Source organism: Paroedura picta, chromosome 3 (genome assembly GCF_049243985.1).
Source record: "Paroedura picta isolate Pp20150507F chromosome 3, Ppicta_v3.0, whole genome shotgun sequence".
Taxonomy (NCBI): Eukaryota; Metazoa; Chordata; class Lepidosauria; order Squamata; family Gekkonidae; genus Paroedura; species Paroedura picta.
This window is the reverse complement of record NC_135371.1, coordinates 2,868,129-2,888,134: the sequence shown is the minus strand read 5'-3', so window position 1 is coordinate 2,888,134 and position 20,006 is coordinate 2,868,129. Positions and strand designations below refer to the sequence as shown.

The 20,006-nt window shown below is 49.7% G+C and overlaps 1 protein-coding gene across 1 annotated transcript; it reads right to left on the bottom strand.

Annotated features, from left to right (window-relative positions):
• Positions 1 to 590: 590 nt before the first annotated feature.
• On the bottom strand, positions 591 to 19,276 carry LOC143834141 (uncharacterized). Its single transcript, XM_077330747.1, has 8 exons — positions 19,148 to 19,276; positions 17,946 to 18,412; positions 16,915 to 17,017; positions 15,847 to 15,917; positions 14,815 to 14,941; positions 14,379 to 14,483; positions 12,251 to 13,646; positions 591 to 2,412 (listed from the first exon to the last, which is right to left on the bottom strand). Exons 2-8 carry the CDS (start codon positions 18,366 to 18,368, stop codon positions 1,353 to 1,355), a joined length of 3,285 nt encoding a protein of 1,094 aa, XP_077186862.1. The 5' UTR covers positions 18,369 to 18,412; positions 19,148 to 19,276; the 3' UTR covers positions 591 to 1,352.
• Positions 19,277 to 20,006: the final 730 nt, after the last annotated feature.

The window sequence follows — 20,006 nt, the reverse complement described above, 5'->3', positions numbered from 1 at the left end:
TCTTCTGGAAAATAACAGCGAACACTCGACAGCTAAAGCACAAATGTCTCAGCCACCCCAAAATGCCAGCCGATGTCTTGCCTGAAAAATGTTCATTACGATTTGGAAACTACCACGCTGGCCTAACATTGTATTGACACTTTGAGACTTTTTCAGGTAGTCAAAAAATGACGTATTAGAAAGAACAGCTCCTCTTCTTCATGAGTAACAGGTTTCCCTAGGATTTCTGGTTACAGGGGAGAGCCTGTGGGCAGAGTTCAAATATGCAAAGGAGGACGGAGGACCAGCTGCTTGAAGAACATAATAGTTTTATTAAGAAGATAAATGACTTTGTAGTAAAGGTAGTCCTGCCTCATTGTTCAGGAGGGAATAAGGGACTGAGCGTGCTCAACGGACCAGGAAGTCTCCAATTAGCCAATCAGGACACAGGGACGGTATTTAAAAATACCAGGAAGTTCTGAACCTGAATATGTTACCTGCATCTCTCGTCTCCGGACCCCTGTAGGATATTCTTCAGATGCTGGTGAATCGTGCACAATACAGACAAGGCCTTGGAGAGGGTAGGGTGGGGGACATGAGGAGCCGTAAGCTGGATAATATTCATTTATTTATGTTCGTTATTCGCTATGCCTTTCTCCTTTGGACTCCAGGCAAACAACACAGAGTGCGTCAATCCTATCAACAAGATGGAGCATTGACCGCAAGCCCAACATAGGATTAGGGCTGCAGAAAACTAAACACAGGACAAAAGCCAAACAGGACACGTGAAACAATTCCAAAATTTACAGTGTAGGATCCCAATTTCCATAGGCTACACAGATTAGCCTAGTCCACATTCCCCAATCCTTTATCCAGGCTTGTGCGTCATTTAGCACAGTGCAACTCTACCAAAGGCCGAGAAAAGCTCTCTTGAATAATTGTTTAGTGTAGCTTGCAGAATGCCAGTAGACAGTGTGTGTTTGGGGGGGGGGGGGAGTAGTGATATTGGCCCAAAATATATTTTTCCTTTTGGGCACTCCCCATCCAAACCATCTCAGGGATTGTGCGGATCTAGTGTGGGACACAGTGGAGAGTTTTGCCCTCTGCTTGGTGTACCGACTGCCTACTGCACCAGCAGATGTCCTGCCGAATTTCCTCGTGTTGGTGGCCGAGTTCCCAGAAAACTGGTCTCGGGGGACTTTAACGTCCACACAGAGAAAGTTGACTGCTGGCAAACCTCAGAATTCGTGTCCACCATGGAAACATCGGGGGGTCACCTCGTGTCCGACAACACTTTAAATCATGACAGGGCTTTGTATAGCCTGTGGCTGCCTTTTAAGTGTGTGAAATAGGAGAAAAGTTCTTTTCACAAACTAAGCAGTCACATGGTTTCTCCTTGTGTGAGTTCTTAAATGCTTCTGAAGATTGCTGCTCCAACGGAATCTCTTTCCACACTCTGAGCACTCAAAAGGTTTCTCCCCTGTGTGGGATATCAGATGCTGCTGAAGACTACCACTCTGGCTGAACCTCCTTCCACATGCTGAGCATTCAAAAGGTTTCTCCCCTGTGTGGATTCTCTGATGCTGCTGAAGACTGCCACTGTGCCTGAATCTCTTTCCACACTCTGAGCACTCAAAAGGTTTCTCCCCAGTGTGGATTCTCTGATGCTGTAGAAGAGTACCACTCCTACTGAATTTCTTTCCACACTCTGAACATTCAAAAGGTTTCTCCCCTGTGTGGGTTCTTAGATGCTGCTGAAGATTGCCTTTCTGACTGAACTTCTTTCCACACTCTGTGCATTCAAAGGTTTTCTCTCCTGTGTGGGTTCTTTGATGCTGCTGAAGATGACCACTCTGACTGAACCTTTTACCACATGCTGCGCATTCAAAAGTTTTCTCCCCTGCCTGGGTTCTTTGTTGCTGCTGAAGATGGCCACTCCAAGTGAATATATTTCCACACACGGAGTATTCAAAAGGTTTGTCCCCTGTATGGGTTCTTAGATGCTGCTGAAGATGGCCGCTCTGACTGAACCTCTTTCCACACTCCAAACATTCAAAAGGTTTCTCACCTGTGTGGGTTCTTTGGTGCCGCTGAAGACACCCATTCCGAGTGAATTTCTTTCCACACACTGTGCATTCAAAAGGTTTCTCCCCTCCATGAGTTCTTTGATGCTGTTGGAGATTGCTACTGTGACTGAACCTCTTTCCACACTCCAAGCATCCAAAAGGTTTCTCACCTGTGTGGGTTCTTTGATGCCGCTGAAGATTGCTACTGTGACTGAATCTCTTTCCACAGTCTGAGCATTTATAAGGTTTGTCCCCTGTGTGGATTCTTTGATGTTCTTGAAGAGTGCAGCTCCGACTGAATCTCTTTCCACACTGTGAGCATTCAAAACGTTTCTCTTTTATGCAGGTTCTCTGATGCTGTTGAAGACTGATATTCTGACAGGATCTCTTTCCACTCTCTGAGTATTCTGAAGATTTCTCCCCTCTGTGGATCCTTTGGTGCACGAGGAGCTGTGATCTGTATTTGTAGTACTTTCCACACCGAAAGCATTTATGTGCCTTCATTATGCTGTGCTTTACAAAATGGATATTACCCTTCCTTCCATCAGGGAATGTCATTCCAGCCTCTGAAGAAATAAACGGTTTCTCTCCTGAATTAACTAAGTCTGATTTTTCCGAGAAGCTTTTGCTGCAGTCTGAATTGCTGTAAGGTTTCTCTCCTGTGTGTGTTCTCAGATGTCTAAGTAGTTCTGCTGTACAAAGGAAGCTCTTTCTACACACCAGGCATTGATGGGCCTTCTTTCCACTGTGCATTCGTAAATGGATATTATATTGGGCTTGATCTGAGAAGTCCATTTCACACTCCAAGCACTTATATGTTTCCTCCCCCAAGTGAATTCCTTCAGGGAAATCCTCTCCTTGACAAGGAATGGCTTGATCCCTCTTCTCAATCATTTGGCTCCCTTTTTGCCTCTTACATCTCCTTTGTCTCCTGCAGTTTCCTCTCAAGTCTTCATTCTTGACTTCATCCGGCAACAGAGGGTGCAATCCCTCATCTTCCTCACTCCTCTGATCATTCGCTGCTGAAAAAGAGAGAGAGATCCTGTTAAAACCCATGCAAAGAGGTCTGATATGCTGTCAGATCTGCACTCTAAGTATTTAGTGGCTTTTTCCTGCTGTACACTAAAGTGTTCAATGATATCTACTTGAAAAGCACATTAAGCCTCCTGCATCAGAGATGGGTGGTTTGGACTCTCTTTATATGGCTCCACACCTCTGTACTAAGGGCTATTTTCCCACGGATGCTCTTTCTGCATCCCAAGCCATTACAGGAGCTCTCTCCTGGGGAAATTCAAATCTACAAATTAATATCCATTTTCTGACTTTGCCAGGACCACAGTTTAATTTCCCTTTTAGAATAATAGAATAACAGAGTTGGAAGGGACCTCATGGGTCATCTTGTCCAACCCCCTGCACTATGCAGGGCACCCACAACCCTATCACTTATTCACTGTCACCTGCCACCCCCTTGAGCCTTCACAGAATCAGCCTCTCCGTCAGATGGCCATCCAGCCTCTGTTTAAAAATTTCCAGACATGGAGAACCCACCACCTCCCGAGGAAGCCTGTTCCACTGAGGAACCGCTCTGACTGTCAGGAACTTCTTCCGGAGGTTTAGATGGAATTTCCTTTGCATTAATTTCATCCCTCCCCCTGGGGCAAGAGAGAACAACTCTGCTCCATCCTACATGGCACCCTAGGACTTCCAGTGAAACTGATGGTGAAATTAAGAACCAAAGGAAATAGTTATTTACACAGAGAGTGATTAAAACATGGGATTCCCTGCCAGAGGATGTAGTGATGGCCACAGGAACAGACAGCTTTAAAAGGAAGGCAGGAAGCGATAGATTTGAAAAGGAGGGGCCTATCAGTGGCTACTAGCGATGGTGACCGACAGGACTCTCCACACTCAGAGGCATTCCAGTGCCAGAGGGCAACATGACTGGAAGATCTTTACACCCTGTTGTTGGCCACCACAAGGATCACTGGGTGTCTTAAGGACATCTTGTAAAGACCAACTGCAGTCCCTTCCAGAGACTTTTGGAGGACCTCTGCCCCCTCCCCTGCCCTCAGGACGCCTTCTCTAGCTTGGGCGAGGGACACAACAGTGGCTTCAGTGGTGCCAGGGCTGCCCAGCTGGCTTGGCTCACTCTACCCAGCTATGCTGAACATCATTTTCATTGGCACCCCAATCCTGGAGGCCCCCAGCAGATGGCAAGAACCTGGGCAGAACAAGAAGAAGAAGAGTTGGTTTTCACACCCCGCTTTTCACCCTCTCGAAAGAGTCTCAAAGCGGCATCCAGTCGCCTTCTCTTCCTCTCCTCACAACAGACACCCTGTGAGGGAGGGTGAGGCTGAGAGAGATCTGACAGGGCTGCTCTGTGCTATCAGAGCTGTGATGAGCCCAAGGTCACTGGTTGGCTGCATGTGGAGGAGTGGGGAATCAAGCCCGGCTCTCCAGATTGGAAGCCGTCGCTCCTAACCACTAAACCACGCTGGCAGGTATCAAAAGAACATATTGCTGTTCAATATTTTGATTCATACATTATCCCAGAGGGGGCAGTTTGCACCTGGACCACCTGGGTTCCTTATCCAGAGAGGCCACGGACCCATCGTTCTCCAGGGGAAGGTCAGCAGCCGTGTCCTCACTTCTACACAATCCATAGCTCAACACCATTTCTTCACTGCGTAAGAGAGAGAGAGGCATAGAAGAGCCAGTTTGGTGTCGTGGTTAGGAATGCGGACTTCTAATCTGGCATGCCGGGTTCGATTCTGCACTCCCCCACATGCAGCCAGCTGGGTGACCTTGGGCTCGTCACAGCACTGATAAAACAGTTCTGACCGGGCAGTGATATCAGGGCTCTCTCAGCCTCACCCACCTCACAGGGGGGTCTGTTGTGGGGAGAGGAATGGGAAGGCGACTGTAAGCCACTTTGAGACTCCTTCGGGTAGAGAAAAGCGGCATATAAGAACCAACGCTTCTTCTTCTTCTTCTTCTAGAAGGAAGAAAGGCAATCAGCCTAAACTCCCTAGTTCATTTGTTTGCTCGAACCCCCCACCCCAGTCACACATGCCTCTTCTCAGAATTGTGACACTTTGTCCTATAGGCACCCAGAAAAATGATTTTTTGTATATTGTGGGATACACAGACGAGAAGTACTAGGCATCTTTGAGCACAGGTAAGGAGGGGGTGTTATACACCCTGCCAGCTTCTTTCTGACTTCTGACTTGCAATGTGCCGTGTGAACTCTGCAGCTCAAATACCTGGCAGCACCCCAAGTTCAGTACCCTCTTTGTGGCTAGTTCAGTACCCTCCCCAGGCGTCCCTGCAAAGCCATTAAGCAGGGGCAAAGAAATCAAATTATTGGCCTCTGGCTCTGGGTTTTAGGTCGCAGGCTGCCTCTGAACATGGTGTGAATCTGTGGGTGGGAAAAGGGGCATAAAGTCTCATCCAACTTAGGGTGACCCACACATTTATTCAAGGCAAGGGATGTTCAGAGATGCTCTGCCATTGCTGGCCTCTATGTAGCAACCGAGGACTTCCTCAGGGGTCTTCCATGCAGGGAAAAAGAAATTACTCTGCTTAGCTTCCGAGGTCAGATGAGACTGAGGTAGTCTGACAGTGAGAGCGGTTCCTCAGTGGAAGAGGCCTCCTCGGGAGGTGCTGGGTTCTCCTTCTTTGCAAGTGTTCAAGCAGAGGCCTGATAAGTAATGCTGATTCTGTGAATTTAGGCAGATTGTGAGTGGGTGGGCAGAAGGAGCTGTGTGGCGTTTTCTTGCATGCCCAGGGAAATGCCAATTTTTTCCATCCAGATTGGCCAGGAATTCTTATTTGGTGTGTGTGTGCGCGCATTATCTGGGCAGGGAATTGGGTCCCTGTGGATGGGCAAATAGTTGTGAGTTTCCTGCATTCTGCAAGGGTTTGGACTAGATTAGTGATCCCCAACCTGTGGGCCGCAGACCACATGTGGTCCGTCGACTAATCGGAGGTGGGTCGAAAAGGACGCCCCCCCCCGGCCCTTTACTTCATCCCCCCCGGCCCTTTACAACACATTTCGGGTGTCCTTGTCTCCCATCACTCCCAGACGGGACTATCTCGTTGCAGAGAAACAAGCTCAGGGTTCCCATTGATTTGTCATTGTCATGAGTTAAAATTTCTATGAAAATAAAATGTTCCTTATGTTCATTGTTGTGGTGTGTCTGTATCTTATTTTGAAGGGATGTTTAAACATTACCATAGCGATCAGAGAGCGTTAGGGCAGTGGTTGAGAGGAGAGGAGTAAACTACCCCCCCCCACCAGGCCTCAGTAAAATTGTCAAGCGTTGAGTGGTCCCTGGTGATAAAAAGGTTGGGGACCACTGGACTAGATGACCCTGGAAGTTGCGGCCAACTCTGTGATTCTGTCTGGGTCAGGACAACGTGGAGGAGATTCTATTTATTCATGGTGGGTAGTAACTGTGCTAAAATTTGTCTTTTTTTTTTCTTTGAGGCACCTTGACTTTCGCTGACAGGAGGAAGGAAGGCAAGAGATGATGATTTTACCCATGCAAAAAAGAATGGAATTGCCTTCCATAAATCTGCGTATTCACCCTTCAAGTGAGAGAGCTAGCAAGGTGTAGTGGTTACGAGGAGCATCATTAATCTGGCAAACCGGGTTTGACTCTCTTCCACATGCAGCCAGCTGGGTGACCTTGACCTTGTCACAGCCCTGATTGTCTTATTCTGGCCAAGCAGTTCTGCCAGGGCTCACTCCGCCCCACCTACCTCAAAGGGTGTTTGTGAGGAGAAGAAGGGAAAGTGATTGGAAGCTGCTTTGAGACTCCTTTGGGCAGTCAAAAGTGGGGGATAAAAACCAAATTCGACATCCTGTGGCACCAAACCCCAGAAGTGCTTTTTCCCCTGGTCCCGATTTTTCACCCAACTGGATACCCGGATCCCATCAGGGCAGGAGGCGCCCTTGTCAGGGCGTCTTGGGCCTGCTCCTGCGTCTGTGCCCTCTGACCTTTTTCTGATGGCGATCCGTCTTCTTCAGGGGGCTGCGGTTCCATCTTCACGGATGGTCCCCACATCTGAAACGACAGAAAGGGATGGACAAGGAATGGAATGTGTTGAAGGGACGAATCTGGCCTCACTTGCAGACTCCTCAGAGCCAGTTTGGTGTCGTGGTTTGGAGTGTGGACTTCTAATCTGGCATGCCGGGTTCGATTCTGCGCTCCCCCACATGCAGCCAGCTGGGTGACCTTGGGCTCGCCACGGCACTGAGAAAACTGCTCTGACCAAGCAGGAATATCAGGGCTCTCTCAGCCTCACCCACCCCACAGGGTGTCTGTTGTGGGGAGAGGAATGGGAAGGCGACTGTAAGCCGCTTTGAGCCTCCTTCGGGTAGGGAAAAGCGGCATATAAGAACCAACTCTTCTTCTTCTTCTTCTCATCCCTGGAGTGACCACTGGAGTTGCTTCAGCCACAGGGGCAAGAATCAAGGTTGGGGGTTCTTCCCAGCATGGTCAATTCCTGAGAGGTCGAAATATCAGGCAGGGAAGCTGCAGGATACGGTCACTGCTTGAACCAATTTGTTACATCAGGGCTCCAGCTTCTTGAGACATGCTTCTTTGGTGCTTCAAGAAAATAAACCATCCGTATTTGGCTCTCTAAAACACCTGCTGTGGACAGGATGCTCTAGGCCAGGGGGAGTCAACCTGTGGTCCTCCAGATGTTCATGGACTGCAATTCCCATGAGCCCCTGCCAGCAAATGCTGGCAGGGGCTCATGGGAATTGTAGTCCATGAACATCTGGGTTGAATACCCCTGGTCTGGGCCACCAAGGACTGCGGATCTGCCCCCCCTGTCTAAAGTGGAGTTCAGGGCAATGGCTACAGGCCACACGAGACAGATACAAGACCGAGGCCAAGAGTTGAAAAGGGGCACTCGGGGTCACGGTTTTATTAGACATTATTATTATTCTATTCCTGGAGGATTTTAACACGTTGCACCCTGCCCCCAGCCGATGTACGGAGGAGGGGCGGCCCGTCCATCCAACGAGCAAGGACAGTGACTGCGGAAGGCTGAACCGCTGCAGGGATCCCCTCCGTAGGGGTTGGGGACCCCCGGGCAGCAGTGGGGGAGGGGCAGTGGGGGAGGCCATGAGCCCCCCCGGGAAAGGCCCCGGGCCTCCCGCTGAGGCCCCTCCCAAGCTGCAGCCCCCCTCCCATTGCAGCCCCCCCTATTGCAGCCCCCCCATTGCAGCCCCCCCTATTGCAGCCCCCCCATTGCATGCAGCCCCCCCCTGCTGCTGCCGCGCAGACTTACTCGGGAGTAGGCGAGGGCTGCTCTGGCCGGGCCAGGCCCCCCCTCCCTTCCTCCCCCCCGCCCTCCCGGCGCCTCTAGGCCGGATCTCGGTGGCCGCGGCCACCCTTTGCGCGCCGCGGAGCCCCCGAGGCCAAGGCGGACCCGGCCACGCCCCCTGCGGCGTCACTCCGGAGCCCCGCCCCCTCCGCAGGCCTCGCGGGCAGGAAGCCAACTCCCGCCAGGAAGGAAGGAAAATAGAGAGAGAAGGAAGGAAGGAAGGGAGGAAGGGCCGTCAGGGCTGCCCTGGAAAGCTGCATTTCCCGGGGTGGGGGGTGGGGGGGCGACAGGGGTGGCCAAGCGGACTCCGGTGACCGTGGGCCCCTGTCAGCATGGCCTCATGGGAATTGTAGTCCCTGAGCGTCTGCAGAGCCACCGTTTGGCCACCTCCTCTTGGGAAACCAGCCTCCAGGCAGGACCTGGAGATCCCCCCGGAATGGCAGCTCCTCTCCAGGCTCCTCAGTGTTTTCTGGCGCGGGCCAGTTAGGTCTGGGCTGCTGGGAGTGAGGACTGTGCTTGGTATGTCTTGTTATTGGCTTTTATTCTGTTTATTCACGTTGGCTTTGGCAGCCTTGCGGTGTGGGGACTGTCAGTTCTAGTATCTGAACTATTGAGAAGAAGAAGAAGAGTTGGCTCTTATATGCCGCTTTTCTCGACCCAAAGGAGTCTCAAAGCGGCTTCCGGTCGCCTTCCCTTTCCTCTCCCCACAACAGACACTCTGTGAGGTGGGTGAGGCTGAGAGAGCCCTGAGAGAACTGCTCCGTCAGAACAGTTTTCTCAGTGCCGTGGCGAGCCCAAGGTCACCCAGCTGGCTGCATGTGGTGGAGCGCAGAATCAAACCGGCTCGCCAGATTAGAAGTCCGCACTCCTAACCACTACCCCAAACTGGCTCTCCGTTGGCACTAAAGGGTGCTGGAGGGGGCTGGGAGTGGCCTTATAGCCAAGCAGACTTGTGCTGCCTCTCAGCAAAGAGTTTCATGTACCTGTTTTGTTAACCTTTTAATAAAGAGATTTCTTTTGCTTATTGGGGGGAACTCGACCGGAACATGACCGTGGGTTGGGTGGGAATGGGTCTTAAATGTTTTTTTATTTGTATTCATTGTATTAATGTTTTAACTATAGCTTTAATTCTTGTAAGCCGCCCTGAGCCCATCTTTAGATGGGAGGGGCAAGGTAAAAATAAGTAAATAAAGGTGAAAAAGCAATCAGCTGGCACAGCAAGGCAGCCCCAAGAGTCACCAGATTCTATATTTGTACAGTTTTGATGTCACATACAAGTGATGAATCATTTTGCGTCAGTTTTCATTGAAATGCAAACCAACGGAAAAAGGTGATCCTCAAGGTAGCTCCAATGCTCAGACATTCCGTGATGCTTCATAGGGGATCCTGTTGACCTATGTCAATAGCAGGGGTAGTCAAACTGCGGCCCTCCAGATGTCCATGGACTACAATTCCCAGGAGCCCCTGCCAGCGTTTTCTGGCAGGGGCTCCTGGGAACTGTAGTCCATGGACCTCTGGAGGGCCGCAGTTTGACTACCCCTGGTCAATAGGATAGCCTAGGTCTGCTCAGTCTCTGAAAGTTTAGCAGGCCTGGCCCTGGTTAGACGTTGGATGGAAGACCACTCCGGAATACCGGGGTCTCTACCCAGAGGCAGACGTCAACTGAGCACCTCTTGGCTTGAAAATCCTACAAAGTCCCCATCAATTGGTTCTGACTTGATGTAAAAAAACAAAATTTCACACAAGAATCCGGCCATAGAGTCTGGGGAAAACATGCCTTCTGAAACTACCTTTATATCCATACCATAATTCAAACCCGTGTAGCTGCATCATGACATGCTTTAATAATCGGGATAACGAACCCTCTTGATGTCCAAGCCAAGCTGCCTTCACATGTCTGTTTTCCAAATAAGTTCACTATGTAAACGGTGCAATTCCTTCAAATTTTTATTGTTCATTATAATTGGAACGTCCATTAGCAAATAAGTTTAAGGTATCATTTTAATGTCATCAATACAACCCGGAATACAAAGACTGACTGTGCTCCATTTAATGTCAAATATTACTGGTTATCTTCTAGTATTTGAGTTGTCATGACTAATCTTTATACCTTAGGTAAGTAGCATTTTTTTCCAATCACTTCCATCCTTTTTATCCAGTTTGAGGAGTCCAAACTTCACAAGGCATCATTATAACGTAAGACGGCAGTTTTTTTCCTACATTTAACTTCTAACCTGGTACAATGAAAAAGAGTATCGTATAGCAGGGATCCTCAACCTGTGGTCCTCCAGATGTTCATGGACGACAATTCCCATGAGCCCCTGCCAGCAAATGCTGGCAGGGGCTCATGGGAATTGTAGCCCATGAACATCTGGAGGACCACAGGTTGAGGATTCCTGTCGTATAGGATGGCCAAGCACCGGATTCACCAGTATTGGTCAAGATTACAATGTCATCTCCCTAAATTGGCCTTTCTCAATCTTTTTACGATGGAGAGACTCCTGAAACATTCTTCGGGCTTCAAGAAACTCCAGAAGTGTCTTCAGCAGGCGGCCCTCCCTGCCACGCCCCTGGAAGTCAGATCACCAGAAGTGACATGCTGCCCAGGCACTCCCGCCAGATATGACATCATGCTCCGTTGTCCCCCACCCCACGCCCAAATGCCAAAAATGGCCCAGTGGCATCCTCTGCTGGGCTGGGAACAGGGCTGGGGCAGGCATCTGGTGCTCCATTGCTCTCTGCCACCCCTGCCCAACACAGTTAAAATTAGAGTACTTACCTCTCTGGACTCCAGTTGCCACCATGTGCAACAAGCCTTGGTCAGCAAGTATTTTTATGACTGGGGACCCACCCCTTTTCAACCCTCCCCCCCAGTCCCATCATTGTCCAATCTGGGAAGGGGAGCATCAAGCTGACACACCTATATATGGTCATATCCAATGAATGTTATAAAACATCAATTGTCCCACTTAATTGGCAAAACCCTTCCAGGGCCATTGAGAAATCTCAGGGCTTCAGGAACCCCTGGATGGGAAAGCCTGCCCTAAAGCATTATCCATTATCTGGTTTTAGACCTGTTATTCAAGTAGAATCACTTATAGTAGTTGAATTTATTGTGTATGGCAATAGGCCAAAAACTCATAAAATATTAGCAGAAAACTCTCTTATTACTATTCCTAATAATTCTGTTGATAAACTAGATGACAAGGCCTAAAAGAGGACGCCCTAGTTTTATTCCTCAATTTATTCTCGGGTGCTCCATATTTATCAATCATTTTTATCAATATTTATCAATCCATATTTATCAATCATTATCTTCTTCAAATTTCTATGGGCCCATTCTGATGCTGTTCCATCAGCCTTACTCACTATAAAATTCCAGCATTGGCCAACAAAAGCACATTTATGCCCCTGTGAATTCCTTGGGGCTAACAGGAATCTAATACTGCCCCTGTCGATGTTTTGGATATTTCAATTATTCTAACTGCCCTAAGTTCTTATTGTTCACCTTTTTAGCTAAAAGTTAATAGTTACCATCTTGAAGATAAGAGTTTCCAAAATCTCATACAGTGCCAAAGTTTTGTTATATGCTAGCAGAATATGTAGTTCTGTGGTGTTTGGGGGAACTATTTTTTTAATATGATTTTTTCTTATGTTTCTTTTGTTTTTTTATTGTTGTTATTTGCTGGTCAGTTGACTGAGTAAAGTTTGATGATTACTGAATCTCTTCACACACTCTGAGTATTCAAAAGGTTTCTTCCCCGCAGGTGTTTTCTGATGTTGTTGAAGATGGTAACTCTAACTGAATCTTTTTCCACGCTCCAGGCATGCAAAACGTTTCTCTCTTGTGCGTTCTTAGATGCCTTTGAAGATGGTCATTCCGATTAAATCTCTTTCCACACGTTGGACACTCAAAAGGTTTCTCACCTGTGTGGATTCTTTCATGCTTATAAAGAGTTACCCGCCAAGTGAATTTCTTTCCACATTCTGAGCACTCAAAAGGTTTCTCCCCTGTGTGGGTTCTTTGATGCTGCTGAAGAGTGATATTCTGACTGAATCTTTTCCCACACTCTGAGCATTCAAAAGGCTTCTCCCCTGTGTGTGTTCGTTGGTGCTGTTGAAGATGGTTACTTTGACTGAATTTCTTTCCACAGTCTGAACATTCAAAAGGTTTCTCCCGTGTGTGAGTTCTTAGGTGCTGCTGAAGATGGGCACTCCCCATGAATCTTTTCCCACATTCCAAGCATTCAAATGGTTTTTCCCCTGTGTGAGTTCTTTGATGCAGCTGAAGACTGCCACTCTGCCTAAATTTCTTTCCACACTCTAGGCATTCAAAAGGTTTCTCTCCTGTGTGGATTCTGTGATGATGCACAAGATGGCAACTCCTATGGAATTTCTTTCCACACACCGAGCATTCAAAGTTTTTCTCCCCTCTGTGGATTTTCTGATGCTCTTGAAGACTGCCACTCTGACTGAATTTCTTTCCACACTCTGAGCATTCAAAAGGTTTCTCCCCTGTGTGTATTCTTTGGTGCAGCTGAAGAATGCCACTCCGACTGAATCTCTTTCCACACTCTGAGCATTCAAAAGGTTTCTCCCCTGTGTGGGTTCTTTGGTGCAAAAGGAACCCAGATCTGTACTTGAAATACTTTCCACACAGAATGCATTTATGTTCCTTCCCATCAGCGAAACTCTCTCCGCTCTCTGCACAGATCGATGGCTTCCCTCCTGAGGCTGCAACCCCAAGAAGGCTTTCCCAGGAGTAAGACCCATTGAATAATATAGTGTTTGCTTCTGAGTAGATCTGCTTGGGATTCCTCTCTGAATCGACAGTCTGGTTCTGGATAAGGTGTGTTTTCTCCGAGAAGCTCTTCCCATTCTCTGAGCAACTATCCTTTTTCTCCCCTATATAGAATCTTTGGTGGTTAATGGGTTTTTCTCCACGACATAAAGTCTTTCCACTCTGCAGGCATTTATGGATGTTTCCTGGGTGCTTTTGCACATGGCTGTCATATTGCATTTGATCAGGGAAGTTCAGTCCACACTCCAAGCACTTGTATGTTTCCTTCACCATGGAAATTACTTCACAGAAATACCCTTCTTGGCAAAGAACAGGTTTACCTCTTGTCTTTTCTGGGTGTCTTTCTTCCTCCTTCAGTGGACCATCTTGGTCCCCGATGTTACACTCAGTCTCCTGGTCCTTGTCTTTTTTCAATGAGAACGCCTGAAATCCCCCAACTGACTCCTCGACATCTCCTGCTGCAAGAAAGAGAGCAATCACCACTCACACATAAAGCCAACCACTGAAGGGTGTGTATTTTGTCTCCTCAGCCACTGGTCACAACTTCTCCCTGGACAGCCCTCCAGTAGAGCTGTTTTTATATTCTGACCATCTTCCCCCTTCCGAAAACTTCCCTAATGTGGTTTAAGGGCAAAGATTCTCTCATCTGCCCTTCATATGTTCTTTGCCATGCAAATCATTTAAAGAAGAAAAGCAAAAGTTATTGTGTTTTTTAATCCTGATACTGTACCATGAGAGAGGAGCCTGTCTTGAAACTCCGGAAGCCCATTTGGGCTGACGGAAGGAGGAGAAGTCAGGACCTCAACAAATGAACCTCACGGTTCTAAGGGAATCCCCATGGTTTTTGGATGATATGCCAGTTGCTGTGGGGGAGGCCGGGAGACATGCAACTGTCCAATGTAGAAAGGGCTGGTGGGCATTTGGCTCATTCGGCAAAATTGTCCCTAATTAAACAGTTCACGTTCCCCTGGAATATCCAGTATTTGAGGACACTGCAGCCCCTAACCGGGCTAAAAGAGCCCCAACTGAGGTCAGCCTGTGGGAGAATTGGGCTCTCAAAGGCTTCCCCTCCTGCCTTACCCAGAGGACTTTTAAATTCTCCCCTACCCAGAGTTGCATGGAAGTAAAGCAGAAATCCTGCAGGGGTATCATTTGCCCATTCCCTTGACATAACAATGAAATATACTCACTTGTAGCCAGCTCACTGGGGAAGGAAATTCTCTGTTGAGACCCTCTTGAAGAACTCTCCAACCTTTCTTTGATCTTCAGTTTAGTCCCTTTTACAGCCCTGCCTCCTTTTGGGGAGAGAGAGAAAGAGAAGAGAGAGAGTGACCCAAGGCCAAAGTGACAGAAAGTCTTCATCTGTCTCCTCCTCAAGCCCTGACACCCACCCTGTTCTCATGTTGGCCACATTGGCCACAGTTGCCGCTGAAAAGCCCTGAGAGTTCGGTTGCTCCACCACACTCTGCTGCATGCTGCTTTTGCTGCCACCCCAACTACTGAAGGCCCCCCAGCAGGGGGGAGTACATGGCAAAACCTCACAATGACATACCATTCAATATTTTGCTTCATTTATCGTCCCAAGTGCAGCAGTTCACACCTTGAGCACCTATGAACGATCCTTACCCAAAGCAGCCACACTCCCACAGTTCTCCAGCATGACTTCCACATAGAGAGCTCTCTGGCCTGGATCCAAGAGGGCCCACTCAGCCTCGGTGAAAGACACGGCCATCTCCTCAACGGAAAAAGGACACTGAAAGGAAAAGCGGATTTCCTCATCGGGGATCAGGTCAAGTGAGACTGCTCTCTGGAAAGGGGGCACTCCAGGAGGGTACTTTGACGCGGTCGGCCACGTGCTCTTGGTCAAACACAGGGATGACCTCCTTCCTTCAGAACAGGTCGCAGAGGGTTGTGGTGGGAGATGAGTTGCCTGACCCCTTTGCACTGCCAAAAAGGTATGATTTTTTACCTTTCAGGCTTCACGTGGCTGGGCTCTACTTACCTTTGGGACTGCCTGCCTCCTTATGCCCCTCTCAGGGCACTCCGCTCTGCAGGTATGAATCTGCTGAAGGTCCCGGGGCCCCAGGAGGCATGCCTAGCCTCAACCAGGGCCAGGGCCTTTTCGGTCCTGGCACCTACCTGGTGGAATGAGCTCCTGGACGGGCTGCAGACTTTCTGAATTAAACAGGGCCTGCAAAATGGAGCTCTTCTGCCAGGCGTTCGGTTGAGGCTGGGTGGGAGCCCTGGGATATTCAATCTGCTCCCCCCTCCCCCCCCCGGCTGCTACTGCAGTGCTAAAGTGTATTAAGGGCCTGTTTCCCTCTCCCAGCTGGTACATCTTTCATCTATATTAGGATCGATGCCTGGAATATGGGGCGTACTTTTAAAGATATTTAGTATACTGCCATTTTTTACTTGTATTTATATCTGTAACTTGTTTTATTGGGATACTTTTAATGGATATTACTTTTTTTTTTGCTTTGTGAACTGCCGCAAGCCAGTTCTTGGGAGCAGCGGTATAAAAATACAAAGATAAACACACACACACACACAGACATATATATTGGCAGGGGTGGAGGAAGGGGCTCAGACACCATAGAAGCAACCCTCCTGAGAAGAAGGGGGGGGGGCTCAGATGGCCCCATTCATCTCCCCTACCTGGACCACAGGTGCAGCAGCCCTTTCCACTTCTCCACAAAGATGATGGCTCGACAGAATCTCTTCACCACCTGCGAGGGAGAGAACATTGGAAGAAAGATGGTTGGCCTGGACTCCAGCGTAGTGCAGTGGTTAAGAGCAGCAGCTACTCCCCTCCTCCACTTGCAGCCAGCGGAGTGACCGTGGGCTCGTCACGGGCCTTACAGTGCTTGTTCTGACCGAGCAGTGCTGTCAAGAGCTCTCTCAGCTCCAACCGCCTCACAGGGGGGAAGAAAGGAAGGTGACTGTTAAGCCGCTTTGAGACTCCCGGTAGTGAAAAGCGGGGCATAAAAACCAACTCTTCTTCTTGTTTTAATCCTATTTCATGCACTCCTGTTCCCACAGCTGTGAAACCGTGCCCTCTGTACACTCAACAAAACGGGTAATGATTTTTAGTAAGCAGAGAGCGAGCTAGAAGCATCGCGGGGCTATAAATCCTGCAGGCACATTTCAGAATCCTGTGGCGTCTAAAGCTTAGCCTGGGAACCCCAGAGCTCCAAACTGTGGCAGCATCCCTGCTTGATCAGAACAAAGGCTCGGGCAGGGGCTCATGGGAATTGTAGTCCATGAACATCTGGAGGACCACACCTTTCTTCCAATCAGATGGACTCTCCCACATGGCTTTGAACCTGGGCTTCCAGGAGACTGTGGGGGATGGGGGGTGTGTGTGGTTAAATGATATGTTGCCATCACATCTGTCTGAAAACCCAGACATGACATCAGTGTATTTGAAAACTCAAGGCTGAAATTGAGGGGTGGCAGGAAGGTCTGTGTTCTCCTCTAACACTAAGCATTCTGGCTCCCCATTTTACCTCAGATATTTCTAGCATTTGTATATAAATGTCTAGAATATTCAAGATACCTTAAGCCTGCAATCTCTCTCCTATGATCTCTAGCCCTTGTCAGGTAGTCAATTTAGTTTGTCCCAGAAGTCCACTCTGTGTTGAATGTAGAAGAATTTCTCTCTGTCTGAATCCTCTATCCAACAATTTGACAAGTTGCCCACATTTGGGTATAAGGCCCCCTTACCACTCAAGATGGCTTCCTGGGACTGTGCCCTCTGCTGTTCCTCCCAAGGAGATCTTTCCTCCTCAGAGAATGTTGCTTCCATCTTCATAGATGGTCCCCTCATCTGAAGAAGTAGTGAGAGACACAGGTAAGAGGAAGAATGCTAAAGACCTCCAAGTGAGATCTCCTCTGGTTACACCTCACTTGGAGTATATTGTGTTCAGTTTTGGGCACCACAACTGAAGAAGGATGAAGACAAATTGGAGCATGACCAGAGAAGGGCAACAAAGGTGGTGAGGGGAGACAAAGACGTATGAGGACATTTTGAGGGAATTTTTAGCTTTGAAGGAAGATGATTAAGAGGTGACAAGATAACTACAAGTACTTGAAGGGCTATCACATAGAACAGAGTTGTTTTCTGTTGTCCAAGGGGGTCAGACCAGAACAAATAGATTGAAATTCAAGAGATTTTTTTGGCTAAATATCCAGAAGAAGTTCCTGACAATCAGAGCAGTCTTCAGTGGAATAGGCTTCTTCAAGAGCTGGTGGGTTCTTCCTCTTTGGAGGTTTTTAAGCAGAGGCTAAATAACCATCTGACAGAAATACTGATTCTGTGAACTTGGGCAAACTGTGAGTGGGTGGGCAGGAATAGCCATGTCAATGTTTGGTTCTGTGGCTGTTTCTTGCATGTCCAGGGAAGTGCCAATTGCCCCTTAGAGGTCAGAAGAAAAATTTCCTTTGACCAGAAGGGACAGGGATTCTGGAACTGGGATCACTGTGGGTGGGCAGGTAGTTGTGAGTTTCCTGCACTGTGCAGGGGGTTGGGCTGGATGACCCTGGAGGTCCCTTCCTGCTCTATGATTCTATGAGATGAATCTTGCTCCATTTCCCCCCCTCGCCCCTACATCAATCAACAGAACTGCTTCAAGCACAGCAGCAGGGTTTCAACCTTGGTCAAGAGTCTGGACTCTGGAGAAATAATTATCAGGCTGGGAAGTCTTAGGCTAATGTCAAAGATCACAGTTTGAATGGACAGCATGAAACTTCCTCACCTGCTCTGCCTGCCTCTTCTCCTCCACCTGGCTCAGGAGGAAGCCTTCGGCCAGGGCCACCGCCTGGGAACTGGTCTCTGGCCCGCATCCTCTCACCCAGCCCTGCATCTCCTGGGGCAGGAGGGCCAGGAACTGCTCCAGGATCACCAGGTCCAGGATCTCCTGCTTGGTGTGCCTCTCTGGCTCCAGCCAGCGGTTGCAGAGTCCATGGAGCTGGCTGCAAACCTCTCTGGGCCCATCAGCCTCATGATACTGGAACTGCCGGAAGCGTTGGACATGTACATCACAGGTTATGGTGTCCTTGGCCGGGAATTCTGGCACAGCTCTGTCCCAGAATTCAGCACCAGTTCCTGCCTGTATACGATGCAGGTCTTTGCTTGATCTCTTGCCAGTTCCTGGCCCTTCTGGGTCCTGCTCTTCCATTTCCTTCCCTCTCTGTTGGGTTGACTCTGCCTTTGGAAAGATGCCTTGGTAGGAAGATGGAGGGGAACATATCAATAAAGCAGAAATACACTTAAAGGGAATGGAGCTTCATCACGCAGCCTGGTCAAGACTCACCCAGGATTTGCACTTCTTGCCAGCATCATCCTTAGCGGGACCCAAACTGATTTATTATATTTATTATATACTGCCCTCGCCAGAGGCTCAGGGCGGTTTACATAAAACACAGAAAACAATACAAGGAACTTAGTTTTTCCATAACATATAGATAACCACAACAGTAATACTATTAGCACTGATAATTGTAACAATGGCAATTATAAGAGTGCAAACAGGTCCAGGGGCAGAACGCACTGATGGGTTTCTGGGAGGGAGGGAGGGGGCAGGGCCCCTGCAGGTGTTGTTAGTTACACCTGGCCTCAACCAAACGCCTGGCAGAAGACCTGAGCTCAAAAACTGGGGCTGGGGGTGGCAGGAGAACAAGCTTCCCGTGTCCGCATCACCCTCCTCGGGGTCTGCACATCTCTCACCAGGCTGCTGTTGCTTAGTCCCCTCGCGTGGGGTGGGTGGGTGGGTGGGGGGCTGGCTCCAACGCACGGCTTCCCTCCCTCCCCATAGCGGGTGCGGGGGGGGCGACCCTGGCCGTGCTTGGGGGGCCATCAGGCCACGAGCCCTCCGCCCCAGGCCTCCCGCTGAGGTCCCTCCCAAGCTGCAGCCCCCCCCATTGCAGCCCCCCCATTGCTGCTCCCGCGCAGACTTACTCGGGAGTAGGCGAGGGCTGCTCTGGCCGGACCAGGCCCCCCCCCCTTCCCTTCCTCCCTGCGTTGAGCAGGGGGTTGGACTAGATGGCCTGTATGGCCCCTTCCAACTCTATGGTTCTCTGATTCTATGATTCTCCCTCCCTCCCCTGCCCGCCCTCCCGGCGCCTCTAGGCCGGAGCTCGGTGGCCGCCGCCACCCTTTGCGCGCCGCGGAGCCCCCCCCCCCGAGGCCAAGGCGGACCCGGCCACGCCCCCTCCGCGTCACTCCGGAGCCCCGCCCCCTCCGCAGGCCTCGCGGGCAGGAAGCCAACTCCCGCCAGGCGCCTCCCGCCAGGCCGCGTCCCACGGAAGGAAGGAAGGAAGGAGGAAGGAAGGGCCGTCAGGGCTGCCCTGGAAAGCTGCATTTCCCGGGGAGGGGGCAACAGGGGTGGCCAAGCGGACTGCGGTGACCGTGAGCCTCTGTCAGCATGGCCTCATGGGAATTGTAGTCCCTGAGCATCTGCAGAGCCACCGTTTGGCCCCCTCCTCTTGGGAAACCAGCCTCCAGGCGGGACCTGGAGATCCCCCCGGAATGGCAGCTCCTCTCCGGACTACAGAGATCCGTTCCCCCGAGTCTGAAGAGTCAGGGCAGGCAGATGATGATGATGACGAACATGGATGCTTGCAGGGGTGGTCAAACTGCGGCCCTCCAGATGTCCATGGACTACAATTCCCAGGAGCCCCTGCCAGCGAATGCTTCTGGGAATTGTAGTCCATGGACATCTGGAGGGCCGCAGTTTAACTACCCCTGGAGGATAAACCCCATGGCAGGGTGACCCCCACAAGGTCTCTCTCCTCCTAAGGCTCCCCCCTCCAAATCT

What these genes read in the sequence shown, in the direction of transcription:
- LOC143834141 (XM_077330747.1), bottom strand. Translation starts at nt 18,368, where the DNA reads ATGGAAGAGCAGGACCCAGAAGGGCCAGGAACTGGCAAGAGATCAAGC. An exon ending in AGAAGAGGCAGGCAGAGCAG is followed by an intron (nt 17,018 to 17,945) that starts GTGAGGAAGTTT and finishes CTACTTCTTCAG; the next exon opens with ATGAGGGGACCATCTATGAA. An exon ending in CCAGGAAGCCATCTTGAGTG is followed by an intron (nt 15,918 to 16,914) that starts GTAAGGGGGCCT and finishes TCTCCCTCGCAG; the next exon opens with GTGGTGAAGAGATTCTGTCG.